The sequence below is a fragment of the Anabrus simplex genome, chromosome 1 (genome assembly GCF_040414725.1).
Source record: "Anabrus simplex isolate iqAnaSimp1 chromosome 1, ASM4041472v1, whole genome shotgun sequence".
Lineage (NCBI taxonomy): Eukaryota > Metazoa > Arthropoda > Insecta > Orthoptera > Tettigoniidae > Anabrus > Anabrus simplex.
The window spans coordinates 1,137,160,721-1,137,184,807 of NC_090265.1; the positions used below are offsets into that span (position 1 = coordinate 1,137,160,721).

The window sequence follows — 24,087 nt, forward strand, 5'->3', positions numbered from 1 at the left end:
TTTCCAATTGTTCGACTAAGTTCATTTCGTACAGGACTAAGTATTCATAAGATTAGAGATCAATTAAACTGACCAGGCAAATGCCTATGTTTAAAAATACTCCGACATACTCATCACACTAAAGAAAAGACGAACTCATATTTGATTCTTACATATGTACATTGAGTGTAATAAGAGCAATTAATTTTTGTAATTGTATAATATTGAATTCTCAGCATGGGTATAACCACTTTAAAATCGTTGAATTCTAGAGTATGCCATTAGCTCTCAATATGAGCCATAATATGTAAATGCAATTCTAGTGTAGCTGAGGATGACCTTTTGAGAGGTCGAAACCAGTCCTACATGTGACAATAAAATAGTATTGATTAGGTGGAACTTTTCTTTCATTTATGACTTAAGCCAAACAACAATCGACCACAACTAGTTTTTAATTTTCTAATCTAATAAAATAAAGCCTATTAGGTACAAAAACACCCACATGGTTGCGAAATCCTGTTTTATCTTCCATTGTAATTTGGTCATTGGTTTTTAGTAGTCAGTTTATCGAAATCTTGTACGGTGTAAATGAGGCCTACATTGACTTTTAAAGGTTATGTTGAACTTGAGAATATGGTTTTGAATGTAACTATTTAGTCTCAAGTTCTCGAATGCATTATATTCAATTCTGCCCATCACTAATCACATTGAAATTGGAAAGAGAAAAAATACCATTAACACGTCCAAAATTATGGTTATTTGTGACCTTGAGCTCAGCTGGAAAGCACGCTCACTGTACAAGTCGGTACCAGTGCAAAATGATACAAAGTTTTTGAATGTAACGTGCGCAAATAAAATTAGTGCAGTTTTCATAACATTTTAACACAAAAGTGTGAAATTCCCAATATTATATTATGACCAAATAGCAATCCCAAATCCTCGCATGGCTTTATGTATGTAAGGTGCAACATCTGTTCTGGTCTCGATAACAAAATTGTATACAATATTATTAAAATACTAAATTTGTGTTGTATAAGAAGGAGCAGTTTCTCGATTCTTGCCTGAAAGCCCAGTGACTATACAGTGCCCTGAGGGAAGTGCCGAAAACCTCTTTGGCGACACTCGAAAAAAGTAAAAAGATAGATGGTTTTGAATGTAACTATCTAGTCTCAAGTTCTCGAATGCATTATGTTCAATTCTGCCCATCACTAATCACAATGAAATTGGAAAGAGACGTAGACGATTTGCAAGTACCAACATTTGAATAAACTCGTTCTGTCTTAAAGTAGAGCTCTCGAAATGCGCTGTCTCCTTTCAGTTGTTGTGGACACTCCCTGCTTTATGATTTCCAAGGATTTTCTAAACAGTACTATCCAAATGAGATGCTAAGATGGTTCCTGCAAGTTCACCTCCGCTTTTCCAGTACAGTACTTCCTTAAATTACAGTAATAACGGGACATTAACACAACGATCCGTTAATATGCCATAGCCGTCCTTTTGTGAGATACAGTTTCTTGAAAACACATGATCGAGGATTTAGCATTGATGGGACTGACATTTTTTAACGGTTGATCCAGGAAATCGCTTCTTCGAGGAGCGGATAATGCAGGATTTTTACAATGCGATTTAAGTAGGATGCTCACAGGACCACGTAATTTGAACGAGTAATGCGGGAAACATAGTTTTTCGGGAACATATAATCGAGGTTCTACTGTATTGACTTGGGTTCCTTTTCTCCTCCTCCATCCAGTGTTTTTAGTAGTCTTTATCCACCTGTAAAGCAGACCCGGCCAACAGCTTGAAACTGCAGATGATGATAAACAACCTGTATTCATCTTTCTCTCTTCTCTTTTCCTATGTTCATCTGGCTTTCTTATCCTAAACTTTGCACATCAAGTCTGAAGATCTGGCACTGAGTGTTGAAGCCTATCCTCCTGATGAAGCTGGGAAGCAAAAGAAGAGCCTGTTTGGGTCTGAAAGGGAATATAAGAATTACGATTGATGAGAGTGTCTATGTATGTGAGATAAAGTGGCTGTCCGATTCTTGTTTTGTAATTTCACGTATGTCCTTGTTTCTTCTTTCGCTCTCTCTTTGCATATTGACCTGTCATGTTTATTCTATGTTATTATTCATTGTATATATCTATTTATGACTTCATTTTTCTTGGCTACTGATAGTAGTACTGATTCAAATTCAGTATATATTAATTCACTATTTGTAACTTCTTAAAATCCGAAGCAAGGTCAGATATCCACTGCTCTTATCATTGCTAGAGAGTAGTGATAATACAGAAAGAATTTTCTTAGTTATTTAATAAACCATTGTCTTTCCTGGATATCCTGTAGGAAAACTGCTTGTTCATTTTGTATACATTATTGCAGTGTTAGGGAGAACACCTCAGTGTTGGTGGAAATTATTTGGTGAAATAGTGAAGAAAGTATGTGTCCTGACATATTTGGTTTTCATGAGTCTTGAAGATCTGAAAATTATGTGTAGATGAATCTTATATTTTGAATGACCTTAGCTTATAGGCTTAGCTTGTCAGATAATTTGGTGTTATGCTGGTGAATTGTAGAACACAAGGAACATGGCAGGAAAGAAACACAGATTAATTTTTTGTTTGGTTTTTGTATACTCTCAGACGTTATTCATCCAGAAGAATGTTGCAAGCCTACAAGCCTTGAGAGCAGGGGACATCCTCATTGAAATGTGCTTAAACTTGCCGCATCTCACCCGATACATTCACAAGTACAAGGATGCAGTTGCCAAGAAAGGCTTCAGTCTTCCTTCATCTCATTCTGAAGCAACTCTTGTCCGCCACAGGTAAGTTATTTAACTTCCCTGCTCTGTATAATTACTGTTGTAGTATTCTGTCATTTGGTGATCTTAATTAGCAAAAAATTTGCTTCTGTTTTGTGTACCCATTTGCTCTTTTTATTATAATGGTGTGTTTAAATTCTAGTTGTGACCATTCTAGATGTGATTTTTTCACAGTATTCCATATTACATCTCGACTAATGCTAAGATGATACCTAATAGAAAAAAAAATATATAAATAAGTACTCTTAAGGTGAGCAGCAAAATGTGTTTTAAGTATTTCGGACTAGTACGTAAGCCTGCCTTCGACAGTCAAAATTGCTATCTGAGAAGTACATACATTTATCTTCATTGACAGTTAAGCTTTTCAGTGTTCAGTCTGCAAGCCTCAGTGAATTCACAAACACCGCCACAATCCTGTATTTGTAACTAGGTATGGGGTCTTGTTGTTCTATGCCTTGTATCTTTAATTACGTGTGCTTGAGTCATCAGTCCATACATTGATGTGATCGAGTCCTCCATTCCACCCTCTTCTGTGCTAACCTTTTCATTTCTGCATAACTATTGCATCCTACATCTGCTCTAATCTGCTTGTCATATTCATACATTGGTCTACCCCTACTGTTCTTCCCGCCTACACTTCCTTCAAAAAACCAACTGAACAAGTCGTGGGTGTCTTAAGATGTGTTCTATCATTCTGTCTCTTCTTCTCGTCAAATTTAGCCAAATCGATCTCTCACCGATCCGATTCATTATCTCTTCATTTGTGATTCGATCTATCCATCTCACCTTTAGCATTCTCCTCTAACACCACATTTCAAAAGCTTCTATTCTCTTTCTTTCTGAGCTAGATATCATCCATATTTCGCTTTCATACAATGCCACGCTCCAGACGAAAGTCTTCAGAAACAGCTTTCTAATTTCTATATCAATGTTTGAAGTGAGCAAGTTTCTTAAGAAAGCTCTACCTTGCTTGTGCTAGTCTGCATCTTATGTCATCCTTTTGCCATCGTTATTTTGCTGCCCAAGTAACAATATTCACCTACTTCCTTTAAGACTTCATTTCCTAATCTAATATTTCCTGCATCGCCTGCCTTCATTCGACTGCACTCCATTACTTTTGTTTTGGACTTATTTATTTTCATCTTTTACTCCTTACCCAAGACGTCGTCCATACCATTCAGCAACTTCTCGAGGTCTTCTGCAGCCTCAGATAAAATAACAATATCATTGGCAATTCTCAAGGTTTTGATTTCCTCTCCTTGGATTGTGATTCCCTTTCCAAATTCCTCTTTTATTTTCTTTATTGCCTGTTGTATGTAAACATTAAAAAGGAGGGGGTACAAACTGCAGCCTTGCCTCACTCCTTTCTGGATAGCTGATTCTTTTTCAAAGCGCACAGTTCTTATCACTGCGGACTGATTTTTATACAGATTGTAGATAATTCTTCGTTCTCGGTATCTGATCCCTATCGCCTTCAGAATCTTAAATAGCTTGGTCCAATCAACATTATCGAAAGCCTTTTCTAGATCTACTATGAACACTATGTACGTGGGCTTCTCCTTAATTCGATCTTCTAAGATCATACGTAAAGGCAGGATTGCTTTACGTGTTACTATATTTCTTCTGAAGCCAAATTGATCTTCTCCCAACTCAGCTTCGACTTGTTTTTCCATTCTTCTGTAAATAATACGTGTTAAAATTTTGCAGGCATGAGATACTAAACCAATAGTGCGATAATTTTTATACTTGTGAGCATCGGCTTTCTTGAGAATAGGTATAACAACATTCTGCCAAAAATTGGATGGTACGTCTCCTGTCTCATACATCTTACACACTAAATGGAATAACCTTGCTGTGCTCATTTCTCCTAAGGCAGTCAGTAATTCAGAGGAAATGTCATAAATTCTAGGTGCCTTGTTTCTATGTAGGTCTCTCTAAGCTCTGTCAAACTCTGACCTCAAAATTGCGTCTCCCATTTCATCAGGATCAACATCTTCTTCTTGTTCCGGAACAAAATTTTCTACATCTTCACCTCGATACAACTGTTGGATATGTTCCTGCCATCTTTCTGCTTTGTCTTTTCCTAGAAGTGGCTTTCCATCTGAGCTCTTAAAATTCATACACCTAGGTTTCCTTTCTCCAAAGGTTTCCTTGATTTTCCTGTATGCAGCATCTACCTTTCCTAGGACCATACAACCTTCGACATCCTTGCACTTCTCCTTCAGCCATTCTTCCTTAGCTACCCTGCACTTTCTATCCACTTCATTCTTTATTCGCCTGTATTCCTTTCTACCCTCTTCATTTCTAGCATTCTTGTATTTTTGTCGTTCATCAATCAGGTCTAGTATCCTGAGTTATCCACTGATCCTTGGCTGATCTTTTTTTCCTTCCTAACATTTCTTCAGCAGCTCTACTGACTTCAATTTCATGACTATCCACTCTTCCTCTATTGTTTCCTTCAGCCTTTTCATTTAGTCCTTGTGCAACATGTTCTTTGAAACAATCCTTCACACTCTTTTCTTTTAACTTGTCTAGATTCCATCTCCTTGCATTCCTTTCTTTCTTCGATTTCTTCAACTTCAGATGGCATTTCATGACCAACAAGTTGTGGTCAGAGTCCACGTCTGCTCCTGGGAAAGTTTTGCAATCCACACCTGATTTCTGAATGTGCCTAATCATAATGAAATCTATATGATACCTTCCAGTATCTCCAGGTCTCGTCCACGTATACAGCCGTCGTTTGTGATGTTTGAACCAAGTATTGGCGAAGACTAAATTATGATGAGTGCAGAATTCAACTAGCTGACTTCCTCTTTTGTACATTCGTCCCAATCTGAATTCTCCTACTGTATTACCTTCTCTTCCTTGGTTTACCACTGAATTCCAGTCTCCATCAAATTTAGATTCTTGTCACCTTTTACTTATTGTATTAAGCCCTCTATCTCTTCATATATTCTTTCGATTTCCTCATCTGCTGAACTTGTAGGCATATAGACCTGCACTATTGTGGTGGACATTCGTTTGGTGTCTATCTTGATGATGATAATTCTTTCACTATGCTGGTTGTAGTAGCTTACCCGCTGCCCTGTTTTCTTATTATTAAATCAACTCCTGCATTTCCCATGTTAGATTTTGTGTTAATTCTGTAGTCGCCTGACCAAAAATCCTGTTCTTCCTGCCAATGTACTTCACTTATACCAACTACATCTAACTTTAGTCTATCCATCTCCCTTTCAAGATTCTCTAACGTACCACAACGATTCACACTTCTAACCTTCCACGCTCTTGACTCTCAGAATGTTGGTATCCATCTTCCTGATGATTGCCGCCCTTCGTGTAATCCCCACCTGTAGATCCGAATGGGGGACTAGTTTACCTCCGGAATATTTAACCCGGGAGGAAGCCATCATCAGTACTTCGTTCACACAGGGAGAGCTGCATGTCCTCGGGAGTTAGTTACAGCTGTAGTTTCCCGTTGCTTTCAGCCGTGCAGCAGTATCAACACAGCTAAGCCATGTTGAGTAATATTGCTAGGCGATATCAGTCAATCATCTAGACTGCCACCCTTGCAACTTCCGAAACGCTGCTACCCCCCTTTCGACGAACCATTCGTTACTCTGGTCTCTCGACAGATACCCATCCGATATGGGTGCACCTGCTGGTCATCTATCTGCTTCATTGGGACACGCAAGCCTCCCCGACATGGCAAGGTCACATGGTGTGTTGAGGAGGCTTTAATTATTACAAGTAATAAACTTCATTCCGGTTCCGTATTGAGTTTGAATATCTAAGACGCAATTCTAAAAGAATTCAATTATGTTAGGTCGACCTATTCAATACTCTTCTGCCATTTATTAAATGGTATGTTTAAAAGTTACATAGTTTAAAATACCTTATACATGTTCCGAGCTGGCTTGGAGGTCATCAGCAAAATAACAATGAAGAAAGACAATACAAAAACAGCAATTCATAAAAATCGAAGGTAAAATACAGTCCAACAAATTCAATGGGAGTTTGTTAAAATTTACATAGCTTCAATATTAAAAATATGTTCAAGTACAATGGAACCTGTTAAATATATAACTGGGAATAAAATAAGTTGAGTGTGGGTCCAACCATATTTAGTACAATATTAGTTGGCTGGAGGAAGTACTTAAAGAATAGTGAAGACAGTTAGATGTTGTTCTAATGTCATATTTCCAGAAAACTGAAGTTTTAGAAAACACTTGTATTGTATCACAGAGAACACAAGTATAGCCAGGATGTCCTCTTTCCTCTAGCCCTATGCTTGTGTAGAACAGTTTCGGTCGGTGTTAACCTCCATACTGACTGGCAACCATTTTCCGATGAACATCCTGTCATGTACACACAAAACTCTTTCACAATAAATGACCGCCTTTTTATTATACACTGCTAGCCTCGACAACCGGTTGTACAGTGCCTGTGTGTAACATCACTGGATCTTGGAAATAGTGAACAGAGAATGACGTTCTATTAGCCTCTACAAAAACATTTCTCAAATCTGCATAATGGCATCAAAACATGCGAGCCTTAGAATTCGTAGAAAGATACTCAGTGGCAGAGTTATAACGCGTCTGCTGTTCCCGGCGCTTAGTAAAATTAAGTTTTATAGACAGCAGGGACATTTTCGTGATGGATAGTAGTTTTGTAAAGTTAAGCAGAACAGGTATTGCCAGCAAATTAACAACGGGTTCTCGTCGATGTTATGATGCCAATTTTAAGTTAATGGTTATTAAACATTCGGAAATGTAGAATAATTGTGCATAGGCCTAACTAAAGCCAATATTTGACGTTAGCGTGAAGACAAAGATAACTAAAAAAGTGCGTACTATACGAAGAATGCAGTCAGTGGTCCTCTGCGACAAGGACGCTTTAAAGAAGTCGAAAATGAAATTGCAAGGTATGTGCATGAAAAACTCAAGGGCTTGTGAGTGTATTGTAGTGAGGACAGGGAGTCTAAAATAATGTGCAAACCTGTGAACTTCTCACAGGAAATGCTTTTGCCAGAAATAAATTCATAGAGTGATGGGGAAAATACCTAGGTTATACTTCTCTCTTTCCCATAGTTTTGTTCATGACTTTATTGTGACCTCATACATGTTGTGTCAGTTTGTTCTGGACATGACTTGCTGCATCCATTGTTTGAATTTTGCCACTTGTACCATCTTCCTTAAAGGCATTTGGGTGACATCCCTCCCCTGATCAACCCATCTTCTTGTTGATCTTCCCCTTGGCCTTTTACCAGTGACTTCCCTGAATTATAACATTCTCCAAGTTCTCTCCCTGTCGTCTTGTGATACAGCCAAATAACTGCAATATCTTCTGGTTGCTTAATAAAGAAAGAGGTCTTCTCATGCCCAGCTCATTTCCGAGTGATGCATTTGTCATCTGTGTCCAGGGTATTCTAATATTTTTTTACCAGAACCACATTTTGAAGGTGTCTGTAGGCTGATCTTCTGTAGTTTTTGATAGGTCTAGGTTTCACTTACGCACAACAAAATATGAGCAAATTTTGGTATTACTAGATATTCCTCTGTCATACCAGATGGCTTTCAAGTTTTCCATTGCACAGCTTCGAAAGGCTATTATTCTTTTAATTTCCTGTTTAAAGCCACCACTGTCACTCAGAAGTGAGTATACATAAATATACCTGTGTACAACTTCAAGATCTATAAAGAGAATAGTGAAGTTAAGGTGGTTGTCGTGGTCAACCACTGTCAGCTTTGTCTTGTTAAATCAAGTCATATATATATATAGATACTTATTTGTCTTGTTAAAGTTGATCACCAAACCAAGAGTGTGACTTTCTACGTTTTTCAACAGGATTAAGAAGCTCTTCATTGATCGTGAATTGAGTATCATTGGAAATAGATTTTTGTCCGTTTTTTTTTTCGGGCGAGATTTAATGCTGATTAAATTAATATTTTACTTAATGTTGCTGTGTTTGTACCATCATCATCACCACCACCACCACCAAGCACTTGGGTAGGTGGTTGTTAGCAAGCTCTCTCCAGTGTTGCCTGTCCAAGTATATATTTTTGTCATGTCAAATTTCGAATTACATCCTCTGCTCTCTACATCTCCCCACAGTTGGTCCTTTCACATTTTCCTTGGTCTTTTTACTGGTCTCCTACCTGTTAATCTTCTTTCCACATAATCATGTCATACTCTTCTTCTTATCATTCTTTAACATGCCCATACTATTTATGACTGGATGTCCTTATTCTTTCCTTGATAGGTTCAGTTAGTCCTAAGATTATTCTTTAAATGATAAAGTTATGTCTTTTTGGAGGGCATCTCTAAGAAATTTAATCTCTCAAGCTTGAAGCTTGCTTGCTAACTGTCTTTGATGTTAGCGTGAATGTTTCTAAAGAATATGTAAGAATGGGAATGAGATATTACTCGTATAGGATGATTTCTTGGTTATTGTATCCTACCTGTCCCATAGTAAATATCACTCAAGAGTGTAGAAATTAGGTTTATTATTGTGGTGGTGATGATTTGTAGAAATTAGACGCTATGGTTACTCTGTTTATTAGTTCTGACTCTCCCTTGCCATTATTACCTTCATGCTGCCTAGATAACTGAATTGATTTTCTGTTTCAACCTGCTGGTCTTGCCGTTGTATGTTGCAACCAGAATTCTCGCTGCTAATTATCATTACCATAGTTTGTGTTGTGCCGGGGCCGAGTGGCACAGATGGTTGAGGCACTGGCCTTCTGACACCAACTTGGCAGGTTCGATCGTGGCTCAGTCCGGTCGTATTTGAACGTACTCAAATACGTCAGCCTTGTGTCGCTAAATTTTCTGGCTTATCAAAGAACTCCTGTGGGACTAAATTCCAGTACCTCGGTGTGGGATGTAAAGCCATTATTATTATTATTATTATTATTATTATTATTATTATTAGTTTTTGTTGTGCTCCCTTTCATTCCGTATTCTAACCATCTCCAATATGGACACAAATTTTGAAATTTATATAAAATGCCTGGCTGATGAGTTACTCGGGTATTCCAAGTTTTCTGAGATTTCCCCAGACAACTGATTTGGGGACGTTAACATACGCCTTTTCATGGTCCATAAACGTAATAATAAAAAGTATTTTCCTCTTTCTCAATATTTTTCTGCCAGTGTCCTCAAGGCAAATATCAAATCTGTTGTGCTACTGCGAGCCCTAAACCTGTGTTGTTGCTTCTCGAGTAATTCTCATACTCTTGCTTCAGAGATCTTCTCCATAATCTTTAGGCCATGGGAGAGAAGGGTAATACTGTACCTTTTTCACCTTGTCCGCTGTTCCCTTTCTTGAAGATAGGAACTGTTACCCCTTTAGTCCAATCTTCTGGCTCTTGGTTGTCATTCTAAGCTGCTTTGAGGACTCCCTGGAACCACTGTACCCCAGGTATACCAGCAGCTTTAATCATATAAACTGTAATTTCATATACTTTGGCTAAGGTAAATTCTTCCCAACATTTCTCTTTTTCACCCTATGCTGTTCTAATTTCCAATTTCCTGTGTGTATATTCTTATGCAGTCTTTGTATCTGCTATTATCTCTGTGGTCTCACTTGTTCCTCTCATTAGATTTAGCTAAATCTAGGACTTTTTTTGACTTAGTTTCTCTTAGGTGTTCTCCCTTTCACTCCATCTTTCAACCATGATATTTTTTTCTTGTCAACTCTGCTGCTTCCACATATTTTATCTGCACTTCTAACGATATTTGCCTTTGAGTCATTCCATTCATTTCCCTTTTTGAGATCTACTATTGGTAGCTTGTTTCTGATCACTTCTTGGAACTGCTGCTTGAATTCTAGATCTTTTCAGTTTCCAGTCCTTTATTGTCTTTTCCTCTTGGTTACACCTGTAATAGCTTTAATTCGTCTCAGGTCTGCAACAAGGAGGCTATGGTCACTATATTACTTCAACATCTTTGTCAGATACCACATAATCTCTGACAGACCTATAGTGACCATCCCAGGTATATCTTGTAAGCGTCTCGCCGTCTTTTTTCTGAAATCTGGAATTCTTCACAAGTCGATTCTGTTTGCATAAATGTCTAAGTAAAAAATAAATTCAGTATTTGTAAGGCTTGGCTGTGTCCTTTCCAATTCTGTCCCCAGTTATTTGCCAGTATGGATACCATACCTACCCAGGTTATAAGAGATTTCACATGTGCTAATTATTTGAAGTGAACGTGCTTGCATGAAGCAGTATTAATGGTAAGCAATCTTTGCTTGAAAACTAAAGTAAGAGAGATTGCGTTATAAATTGTTCAAAAAGAAAGTGAACCATTTTTGTTTTTCCCATTACACTCTGCCTAGAATAATTAGTAAATTTCATGTGATGTGGTGAAAAAAGTATGTGCAGTCTTTATATTAGTTTTATGGGTGTATACTTGATGATCTCATATCCTATATTGGAAAATGATTGTTAATACATATTGAATTTTTTACATTTTTCTGTTATGCTCTTCTTTTCTTTAGTATACTGTACTTTATCATTAGTTACAATGACTAATTAATAATGGTATAATTGTCTGAGAGATATTAATTTAGCATCTGGTAATTTGTAATTGTGTGTATATGTATGTTTACTCTTGTGTTCTACAGCTTGCAGGCTTTGGTGAATGACACTAGTCTATGCTGGAGTGCATTATCACTACCAGTACTGGAACCATTGACTCCTGAAAAGTTAGAGAAATTGTGCACTTTGACAATGTCATGCTTGTATTGTGCTGTATCTACTGCTACTGCAAGTAGTTTACTGGGTATCTCATCAGTGATCTCTCCAAAGTGCACGGGTGGAACCTCTGCAGGTACTGATCTTTAGTTTTCAATATACAGTTATTGCTCAAGAGATATTTTCAGTTAAGCTACGTGTAACTAAATTAGAATTGAAACCTATGTTTCTAAAAATTCAGCTTATTACAATTCAAGTGATTGAAAGGAACAAACTATTGAAAGTCAAGCCATATATTGAAAAGAAGGAACATTGATAGGCACACATAATAGATAAAACAGAATTACAATTCAATGTGGGAAGAGTTAGAAATCCAAAGAACACGAAAGGTCAGGGACAATCTCCACACCTTCATAGACTGCTATCTACAAATAGATGGACTTTCTCCTCTTCATTCCCAATTCTACATCCATTTCTTCTCATCCCTTGATGAGCTCATTTCTGCTTCCGAGATTCATCAGGAGAGGGGGATTCACACTCATAGAAGGGCTATCTTGACCATCTCTCTAGTCTATCTCTTTTGTCTCTTTCCTTTGCCTATGTTTATCCAGCTTCCTTCTAATCCTACACTTCTGAATATCTTTCAGGATGGCTCCTCAGTGAGTGTTGAAACTCGCCCTCCTGAAAAAAAGATGGGAAGCAAAAACAAGCTCATCGGGGAGGGGGCTTAAAAGGGATATAGAATGGCTGGGATTGACGATAAGAGAGCCATCTATCTGAGGATAGCAGTGTATGAAAATGTGGAGATATGTCGTTTTCTTTTTTTTGTGTTTCCTATGTCTCCCTCTTCCGCACACTGATCTATCATAGTGTTTATTACGTGTGCCATTCTTTATTGTTATTCAGTTATGTTTGGCTCCACGGTTTGGGTTATGTAGCTGTCGGTTTTCATTCGGGAGATAGTGGGTTCGAACCCCACTGTCGGTAGCCTTGAAGATAGATTTCCCATTTTCACATCAGGTGCTGTTGCTGTTCCTTAATTAAGGCCACAGCCACTTCCTTCCCACTCCTAGCCGTTTCTTATCCCATTGTCACTATAAGACCTATGTGTGTCAGTGCGATGTAAAGCAAATTGTTAATTACATTTTCTGTTATTTGAATTGTCTATCAGTTCAGCGGTTGTGAAAATCGCTTAATCTGCCTGCACAGATTCCAAAATGAAAAGGTTCCGGTAGGAAACTGATTTTCATTGATAACTGATAATGTGTAATTTTACTAAGCATAACATTGTAAGACTCTCAATGTGTAATTTTACTAAGCATAACATTGTAAGACTCTCTTAACTCTTTCTGGTGTAACTGCGAGCATAGCTTGCAGCGGCTGAAATTACGTTCAGGCCGCGCTGTGGGCATAGCCCGTAGCAAGGTTTAACAATTCACTAAAAATCGAGAAGAGCTATGCACACATTCTGGTGGTTACATTGTGTTTCTTCATGTATTGGTTACGAGATTATTTAAGCAGATGGCAGTATTATTTGTCTAAGTCAGAGAATTTACGATATTTTCAACCAACATGCATCAGTAGATGTTGTCACTCAGTGAGCTCTAAGACATGGCTTCTCGAGGCAAATATGTGCTTGACGAAAGTTATATTTTCGATATTTTATGATATATTATAAGTTTATGCGCAAATGAACATATTATTGACATGAATTTTTCAATAATAATAATAATAATAATAATTACAATAATGAAAATTCTTACATTTCATTATGATTGGATTTCATTTTACGGCCTAGCGTATGTTCCTGCATATTTCAGAGTTGCGTGAATACGTAGGATTATCTACATATCAGTAAAGTTTTCTGTTTAGAAGGCTGTATTTTCTCTTTTTCAGAAGTCTTTTGTGGTAAATGGAACAATATTTTTACATTTGAGTAACTTTTGAAAAAAATTATCAATTAAAATAAAATTTCATAAGAGCTCCCATTTTCATTATTGTAATTATTATTATTATTATTATTATTATTATTATTATTATTATTATTATTATTGAAAAATTTTCTTATATCGTACTCATTATTGTTGTAGTTTTGTAATTGCAATGCACATTTTATATTAGCAAAATAGGATAAATATAACAGTATTTCAGAAGACTGTACTTGCTTATTTATCCGTCAGACCTTTTTTCCATTCACAAAACATGGTATAATTTATAAACAATTTTGATATCTCAGGCGATAGTTGACATAATACAAACAGCATTTTTTGAAACTGGATGCTCAAACAAGCACAAAGAAAAAAGAATCGTGCAAATATCTCTTACAGGTACAGAGATATGTTTTAAATATCATTAAAAATGCCTAGTCCAGAACGTTTGTTAGGGATATCAAGGCCCAGACTGGAATGGGTTAATCTCCATCACTTTCATACATATTACCTTATGTATCGTTGTTTTTAGATATTGACTAATTCATCAAATCTGATGGATGGTAGTAAATTCTGTGTTACATGGAAGAAAATTTAAAAATGTCAAATCTGAAGTTGATGCTGCTTTAAAAAGATATATTCAACAAAATATTCATTTCACAGTATTTTAGTAATCAGATTACTCTATTCACATAAAGCCAGTCAAAAGTAAAACTTCCTAAAATAGTATTCAATAGTTTATAGCAGAACTGTAGTACGTTGTTTGGAACTTAATAGTCCATGTTCAATGATTTTCATAGCTACAGTTAAAAAAAAGTATAACAAAATTTTGGGGACCTCAGAAATTGATTTGTTATAGTTAAATTTTGTTATACTGAAATAAGTCGGTTCTTAACTCGCTCAGTACCAAGAACGCGGATTGAAGTTTTAAAACTAGTGTGCTGGTAGTGCCAAACGCGTCAATTGACATTTAAGTGCATATGTTCAAATAGTTGATTGTAGCTCCGTAAGATGTCACCCAAATGCAGTCTAACTTTCAAAGATCATGAAGGATCAGTGTATCGATCGATAAACATGCGAACCACATTCCTTAGTAAGGTAATTTCCTGTTGACATCTGAACATCTACTATCTTCACTTGTTGAGTAACCACTTGTTTCACATATAGTGTCTTTGCACTTTTGTAAAATGGTCTGCAAATCATACAAAAGTACAGATTACTTGCAGGAAGGCGATATGTGGGGTGTGTTAGAAGAAGTGTATACTGATTGTGAGTCGGAAAATGATTTAGTGCCTCGTATTGAGGAAATTTATAGCGATTCATCTGATGAGATAGGTCCAGCAATATTTAACGATTTAATTTCGGAGGATATATCTGGTGTTGATTCAGATGACTGGTCAGACACCGTTCAACGTGGACACATGCCCAATTACTGTATTTGCTTGCATTTAATTTGCCACGACGTATATCTCACACCCCATTTTAACACTTGAAATTGCAGAGAAAAAATTCCTGCATATAACTCACATTAATTTCTGACATCATAAAACATACGGCACATACACGACATAAAGCTTTGGTATTTCGTGCACGTGTCTACATGAAATATCGGGACTGTACAAATTGCTATTACGGTACATCGTACATGACAGTGCGAGGAGAAGCTGCATTTCTTTCTGTCTGCAGAATGGTTGAGGCCAGCTGTTTCAACAAAAATACCTAATTCACAAACACCTGTCCCAAGGCCGCGTTCCTAGCCAGTCATTCACACTCGGCCATCCATCTCACACTTCCGTCTTTGTCAGTATGCTTTTCACTATCTGTCCAGCAGAGCTGATCACATGAACTGGGAGTGTTTTCCTGTCCGTGCTGTCAAATGATCACGGTATTAGGTATGGTCCATCTGTTGCATTGTCGATAACGTACCTGTATTCTGCCTTCATGTTTCATTATTTCTCAGTTAAGTTTTCTTGTGTAGGTCAATCTTTTAAGTTATGGAGAAACCTGGGAGTTAAATGGCTGGGTTTAAACTCAAAGTGATAAAATATGCTGAAGAACATAGTAACAGAACTGCCAGTCAAGAATTTAGTATGATGAGTTTAATGTTCGCTGCTGACGTAAACAGAAAGCTGCCCTAGAAACCACCAACTGAAACACGAAAGGCATTTAGGGGACCGAGAACTGGTAAGTTTCCTGAGTTGGAAGACAAGTTACTTCATTGCGTTACAGAGTTGGGAAATGATGGTTTTAGTATCTCGCACGAGATGCTACATTTGAAAGCACGTGAACTAGCAATTAAAGGAGGAATCTGCTATTCGGATCTGAAAGTGCCGGGATTGGATCCATAGATTCATGACACGAAAGGGATTGTGTCTGCGAAAGCGAACATCTCTCCGCCAGAGATGCCACGCGATTTCAGTGACAAAATCATAGATTTTCTTCGCCATGTGATAGCAGTGTGGAAGAAAAATAATGACCTCTTATCTCAAATTGGCAATGCAGATCAAATCCCGATAAACTTTGACGTGACATGCAACACCACCATCAACAAGAAGGGTGAATCTAGCGTGCTTGTATGTACAACTGGGTGTGAAAAACAGAGTTGTGCTGTCATGCTAGCAATAACCGCAGACGGAAGAAAATTGCCACCGTACGTTATTTTTCGAAGAAAAACAGTGCCTAAAGCAAAGTTTCCCAAAGGCATTCATTTACGGGTTCAAGAGAAAGGATTGATGAATAAAGCCCTTGACCAGGACTGGGTCCAATCGGTGTGGGGAGCACGGCCAGGGGGATTGCTTCGGCGCCCAGCAATGTCTGTGTGGGATAATTTCCGCGGACACTTGGTGAAAGGCACGAAGAAACGTCTTCAGGAAATGAAAACTGATCTCGTAATTCCTTGTGGACTCTCACATTGTCTGCAGCCTGTAGATGTTTCCATCGGCAAGCCTTTCAAGGACAACATACGTACATTGTACGCTGAAGGGATGGCAGGAGGGGAGCATGAGCAGACGCTAGCAGGCATAATAAAGAGGCTGTCAGTTGAACTCGTGGGTGATTGGTTTCGTGCGCATGGGTTATGGTGTTGAGGGACGTTATTGTGGAGAGTTTCTTGAAGACGGGCATCGCAAATATTTTAACACACATTGAATAGGAAAAGGGGAGGGGTCCTAAAATTAATTGCACATTTCTGATCATTTAGTTATATACGTGTTCATTATGGTGATATTTTACTATACGTGTGTGAGTAAGTTTCCAAGTGCCTGATTCTTCATCTCAAGTTCATGAGCCTACATAGAGGTAACCATTTTTGAGGGATAGGCAAAAATTGCACTGATCAGTATGAAAATTGTTCACATGTTTAAAGTCTTCTGGTGCTGTAGTCTGCATCCATCTGACAAATTTACTTAGGCTTAGGAATTGCTCCTGCAAATAGTAACGTAGAAATTAGTATACAAGCTACCTGTATGCCACCGTTTCTGAAGACCTACAACTTGCTCTGAGGCCATATGATTATTTTTATTATTTGGGTGAATAACTACTTTCATTTTTGTTAAGTCTGTACACTTTTTTCCATAGTCATTTACGTAACTATGTAATTTATGTAATTATTCAACAATTTTATTTGTAGATAAGTAATATACAGTATTAACTAAGTATTAATAATTTCACAAAAATTTTATAAATTGATAATTGGTGAAGACTAGGTGTCTCTAGCAATTATCAGAGGTCTTCCAACTGATGACTGCGACTTTTTTGCCCTTAGGACAATTTTCTCAAAACTGCTATAGTATGTGACAACCAGTATGTCGACTGGTGATTTGTCTTGTTCAAACTTCATCCCAAAGTGAGCATGGTCACTTTTTTGACAGATTGGTTTAGGTTTTCACTTTGGTTTTAATTCTTATAAGCTCACTGGGTTGAGATGGTGAAAAAGCTCAGCATGCCGTACTGTTGGCGCTAGGGTGGCTATATTCGTGACTTAGTGGACTTCGAGATGTCAGAAGAAGATTAAGATAGTATCCCACAGACCTACTACGCTGGCGGATAGGGGATACTCCCACGTGGCGCGTCCCAGGTGGATGATAGGGGGGCCCTAACCAGCTTGCCGGCGGACTTGAGGGAAATAAAATAACTCCCGCGGACCAAACACACAACCCCCTGTGGGTGGGGGTCACAGAGAAGAATACACCCATGGTATCCCCTTGCTGTCGTATGATGCAACTAATAAAAGGGGCGACCATGGGATGATTGTATTAGAACCATGAAACTACTTGCGATTAGTACCACCACGCGGGGAACACTATGGGTCGCTTTTACTTGTGCGTAGTACCACCATGTTAGTTACCAAATACTGCTTTTCACGAGACTTCAATCCTGATGTAAACAAATAGGCGGAGCACCTTGCCTTTACACGTGGACATAGACGTAGTTGATTGGAGAAGCAACCGTCGCACTCACTCGACTTTATGTGAGCTAAGGAGAGAAAAGTAGTACATCACATTAATTTTATTTTAGTTTATTGCATTTAAAGGGTTTCGAAGAGTACGTAATCAAATTAAAATATGGTTGTCATATATTGCGGTGTGTGTGTGTGTGTATTATGTATATGCTTTTTTTAATTTTATGAAATACTGATTAAATAACGATAAATGAAGGTGCAAGGCGTGTAATACGGGAAGTCTTCTCTTAGTGGGGGAAAGTCCCAAGCTGTACATTGTGGAGATAAGGTGTTGCTTCTTGCAGTTGTCAGTAAGTCCGTATTCATAGTGAGAGAAATGGGGCAAGAGGTAGTAGGACCTTCCTGTGTAGTAAAGCACAGAAGAGGAAAACTGCTCAGAAGTGACCATAGGCAGTGCATTGTGAATGCTTTCAATAAACTAAGTGAACAGAATCCAGGTTTAGTTGTTTATTGAGAAGTTCAGATCTTCGCACTGTTGTCCTATGCGATGCGCAGCCCTGTACGTCTGAACATGAGACGTTGACGGGGTGGAGGTAGGTACTACACGCTCAGCGAATCACAACTCGTTCTTTGGTGGAGGTGTGGACATACCATGTTTACATCAGGATTAAACTCTGGTAAAAGACATGCAGGAGGAGCACCGTGCAGTCAGCCCCCCACTTAGAGTGCACTGTCGGCTTTTACAGTACTTGTGATTAGTACCACTATTTGAGCGACACCATGGTTCTGGCTTGCCTGTGATTAGTACCCACTATATGAGGAACACCACGGGATAGTACGAGTCCCTGTGGTTAGTACACTTATGTGATGAACATCATAGTTCTGTGTTGCCTGTAAATGGTGCCGCAATGTGCGAAACACTATGTCTGCGTTACATTTGCAAATTTCATTACCTGTGAGTAGTACCATGATGTGTGGAATACTGCGAGTCTACGCTAATTTTTATTAGTACCGCACCATGACAAATACCATGGTTTTACATTCCTAGCGATATTTAGAAGCAGTCCCTTGGTCAGTAATACTATTGTTTTCTGTCAGTTTCTGGGACTGTGAGGCACTGCGGGTGGGATCCACTGTTCATTTTAAATTCATATCCATTCATTCTTCGTCCTCACATTTTGAATTCTGGTCATTGGAGGATTTTGGACTTTTAATTCGTCATTACATTTCTTCTCATTTCGTACCATTAGGGGCCAACGACCTAGATGTTAGATCCCTTTAAACAACAAGCATCATCATGAAGGTAGTACCTTTTGGATTTGGTTTACACTTAACAGATAGATACTCAAAGCACATTCGTTTGAAACAAATGAAATGAGGAAACTGCGTATGTTTACTGCAGGGTGAAGTGTGTTTTGTGCGAGTACTGTCTTTTGAAAACTTCAAAATATATTATTTTGTTCGTTATATTTTTTCCGTTTTAAAAATAGTTTGTTATATTTTGTTTATATTCAACGTTTATCGATGTTTTCAAGTGAAGTATTGTTTATTATTCATGTTATTAGGTTTTTGTGACGTGAGTAGGCCTGATTTTTTCAATAGCTGGGCCGAGTTCTGGGCTAAATAAATCCGAAGTATTGGATTATTTAGATGCTCAGGCAATGACAGTACTTAGGATTTTACAGAAAGTGATGATGATGCCCAGAAATAACCCCAAAACTTGCTCACAATATATGACTGATGATGATGAGGATGATGATATGAAAAGTGAAGACTACAGGGAGATTCTGTTGCCTAAAAGCCTTCTTATCCTTTGATATATCATGAATTATCTGGGCCTGAACACATGCTACCTCCTGATCCTCTTCCAGTAGCCAACTTCTTTTGTTTTACACAGATTTTATTCTTTTTTTTTTATGGTAAAAGAATTAATTAGTATGCCCAGCAGTTCATCACAAGTAAGAGATAATATTCTCACCTTTAAAGTATTTGTTCAGGATTAGTGTTTGAAATGAAAGGATTTATTGCATGTCTTCTCAACGTTATCAATAGGAAACCAACCATAACCCGTTATTCGTGCACATTGCCTTCTCAGTTTAACCCATGGTTCCCTAAAATGTTTACTAAATATAGGTTCTCCCACTTGTTGCGATTCTTTCATCGTGTCAAAAATGAGGGATTGCCAGGGCCAGGAGAAACGTGATATGATCCCCGTGCAAAGTATCAACCATTAGTGGATCATGCCAACAGGTTATTTAAGCACCACTATACACCACATTACTGGTCTGGCCAGAGTCTTGCTCTGCTACAGTATGGAGTCAACGGCTTCGGGCGGATGAGCTCCTTGAGGAAGGGTGATGGTCCCTGTGTGGAGGAAATGCCACTGGAATCCACTGACAACCTGATGTCAGGCAGCAGCGCTATCAGTATCGACTTGATGTACAGAGCAATTCATGCTCAAGATGGATCAAGAGCGGGGAGCCTCAAGCGTCACCAGAATGACTGGTTTTTCGGTTGTGGTACTGCGGTGTGGAAGAGAGAGGGACCTCACTACGCTATTATTCCCATGAACACTATCATGATACCTGCCTTAAATGGATCTAATTCATCATGCGATCCGTCTGACAACCGGCGCTTTTGCGGTTCCAGGCTGCACAGAATGAAATGTGCATGTAGGCAACCAGGCTGCATATGTGAAATTTGCGGCTGGAAGAACAAAGCAGAGTGTGGCTACTTGGAATGTGAGAGGAGTTTTAGCTTCATGAAAATTTTTCCTGATAATACAAGAGCTGGAAAGGTATAATATAGGAGTGGCTGGGCTAAATTAAACTCGCTGGAAAAACAATGGCCATTTTAGAAGTGGCTATCATTCGGTCTTCTTTTCTGGAAATGATGAAAAAAGCAGTAACGGGGGTTGCAATTGTGATCACCGACAAACTGAATGGCCTAGCGAAAGGATGTAAACTTGTTAATAGTTGCATTATTACACTAAGTCTCAAATGCAAGCCACGTTCAATCAACATCATTCAGGTTTATGCCCCAACAACGGATGCGCCTGATGAAATAATCGACTGCTTCTATCAAGATCTTTATGCTACTGTTTCAGCTTTTTCAAGCAGAGAACTAACTATTGTTATGGGAGACTTCAGTGCCAAAATTGGTTCAACACAACATGATGAGCATGTCAGAACATCGGTAGGAAGATATGGAATTGGAGAAAGAAATGAATGGGGAAACAGGCTTCTTGAGTTTGCAATTCAAAACAGGTTCACTATAACTAACAGTCTTCAGGCATCACATCTGGCACATGTACACATGGACTTCGCCTGGTGGTCAATATAAAAATCAGATTGACTACACCCTGATCAGTTCAAGATGGAGGTCTTCTGTAATGGACACCAAAACCTGTCCAGGTGCAGTATGTGGCTTCTTAGAGCAGAAATAAGAATAAAACTTCAAACACCAGTTAAAAGATCACACAGGATACCACAAGTAGTTAATATGTTGTCATTCAAGGAATCATTGGCGTGAAGAGCCTCCATATTACAGGATCCAGTAACAACTGCAGAAGGGCTGTGGAGTGTGACTAAAAACAGGATAGTGTCCTCTTTGAATGAATCTAGAGTACCAAATGCTAGAAGACAACAGTGCATCTCTGGTTTGACCCTTCAGCTTGTAGAAGAAAGAAGGTGCCTTAAAAAGTCTGGCATTAACACTAAAGAAAAAAGAGAGCAAATGTTTGATCTTGATCGAAATATTCTTGTAGAAGAGATAAGAATAAATTCCTTAGTAACATTTGTTCTGAGATTGAAGACCATGCAAATCAAAACCACAGCAAGGATCTTTTTGACAAAATTAGAATAATCACTTGAGATTTCAAGCCATATTCGTGGATTGTACAGAACCCAGAGGGTGATGATGTTGTGGATATACAGAATGTTCTAGAAACATGGAGTTTGTACTGCCAGGATCTGTACAGTGAACAGTGCAATGTACAAGACCGAGTGAAGATAGACAAACAGTCAGATCCTGAACCTAACATCCTCCGATATGAAGTAGAAATGGCTTCGAAAATGCTGAGAACTGGAAAAACGTGTGGACCTGATGGAATAAGTGCAGAAGTCTTGAAAGCCACAGGTGGTGCTCGAATTGAAATGCTGTTGAATATCTGCCAAGCAGTATGGAATTCTAGAAGCTGGGTACAGTCAGTCTTTGTCCCAATCCACAAGATCGGATCGAGGAAAAAATGTGGAAATTATCACTTAATTGCTTTGATTTCACATGCCAGTATAGTTATGCTTCATATTCTGCATAAGAGACTGGGCATTCCTAGAGTATCAAATTTTTGAAGTCAAGACTGGATTCATGAAAGGAAAAGGCACTCGAGAACAGATCTTAAGGCGAAGACAAATCATAGCAAAGGCTAGAGAATTCAATGTTCCGGTATACCTGTGCTTTATTGACTACCAAAAGATTTTGATACCATCAAAGGAAACCATCTTTGGAAAATTTTAGATGACATGGGTTTGCCACTCCATTTGATTGATCTCCTCAAGCCCTTGTATAAGGAAAATATAGCCACTGCGAAGATTCAAAACAAACAGTCAAAGCAGTTTTGTACGAGGAATGAGGTCGGTCAGGGATGTATCGTGTCACCGTTACTTTTCAATCTCTATGGTAAATATGCAATGAGAACTGCAATAGATGACTGGGACAAAGGATTCTCCATTGGGAGATGCAAGATCAGCAACTTGAGATTTGCTGATGACACCACCTTAATAGCATCATCTGAAGAAGAGTTGACAGAGCTGATCAAGAGAGTGGAGGAAGCAAGCCTTGAAATTGGATTACGCCTAAATCGAGAGAAAACATAAGAGCAACAACAGTCCACATATCCAACAGATTGGAGGTTGTGAAGTTGTACATCAGTATGTACACTGACTGAGCAATTGTTATGGGATAGCGGAGCACTGATGCGTAGGTGTGTTGTCTGCGCACCACAAACCCGCTGTGGCAGCGGCAGTTGTATAAGAGACCTTGTGAGCAGTGGCTGTGCTTGTGACAGGTGTAATGTGGAACGTCGTCGTGAGCTGACACTGTTCGAACAGGGTAAGGTGGTCTGTGCCCGACGGATGGGAAGTGGGATTTCGGGAGTGTCCAGGATGTATCGTGAATGGTTGAATGCGGGTGTCACCGTCCACAACAGACAAACGACCGGCCGTCCAACCACCCTCGATGACCGTGACCGGCGACATCTGAGACGGATTGTCAATAGTGACAGACGGGCAACCGTGCAACAAATCATGGCTCAATTCAACACAGGCCGTGCTGGACACGTCTCCCAGTGGACAATCCATAGGAACATGGGTTAACCCAACGTCATCGGGCACAAGACACGCATTTGTCGCCAGTCACCAGGGATGGACACTGGAACAATGGTGTAACATGATATGGTTGGACGAATCACGATTTCAGCTGCACCATGCCGATGGTAGGCACCGTGTATGGTGCAGACCACATGAAGCGATTGATCCCGCCTGCCTCGAAGGTGTGGTCCAGGGTGCTGGTGTGTCTGTTATGGTCTGGGGTGCATTTTCCTGGTATGGAATAGGCCCCCTAGTTGTTCTGGAAGAGACTTTGAATGGTACGCGGTATGTTGAGCTGCTCGGAGACCTACAGAGGTGCTAGATCTTAAGAATACACACAGTATTATGACACATAGTTTGGGATACATCATCATGAAAGAACTTCTAGTCACAGGTCACCTCAACAAGGGTTACTATGTTTTTGTTGACACTTTTTTCATATCTGTACTGCTTGTACGCCATCTTTACCAGCTGGGCATATATAATGGGAACCGTTAGGAGAAATAGGAAATATATGCCTCAGAACTTAAAAAATAAATTTTTGGTTGGACAGTTCAGTTCAGTGTTAGCATGTGCATTTCGTGAAAAAAAAATCTGAGAATAATCCAGTCATTCTCCTATCTATCCATGCAGTAGCCCAAGAACAGGAAATTCCAGCAAGCCACGGCAATAAGCCATTAATAATAATATTAAATTTAAAATTAAAAACATTTTTTTTTAAATTGGTGGTGGGATTGACACATCTGACATGTTGTACAGCTGCCTTGATGAGAAGAGGTGGACTGTACAATACTAGAAGAAGATGGTTTTTAATATCATTGCTAGAATGTTACTGAATAGCTCCATTTCTTTACAAGGGAAACAGTAATGGACCAGGGAAAATAAAATCTTGACTACT

At 38.7% G+C, this 24,087-nt stretch overlaps 1 protein-coding gene across 1 annotated transcript in view; it reads left to right on the forward strand.

The window, feature by feature from the left end:
* Positions 1 to 24,087, forward strand: part of poe (E3 ubiquitin-protein ligase-like protein poe) — a 797,274-nt gene that overhangs the window by 60,036 nt on the left and 713,151 nt on the right. Inside the window, exons 5-6 of the mRNA XM_067137373.2 lie at positions 2,622 to 2,803; positions 11,427 to 11,632. Coding sequence (XP_066993474.2) covers positions 2,622 to 2,803; positions 11,427 to 11,632 — 388 coding nt within the window. The remainder of the gene's footprint in view (positions 1 to 2,621; positions 2,804 to 11,426; positions 11,633 to 24,087) is intronic.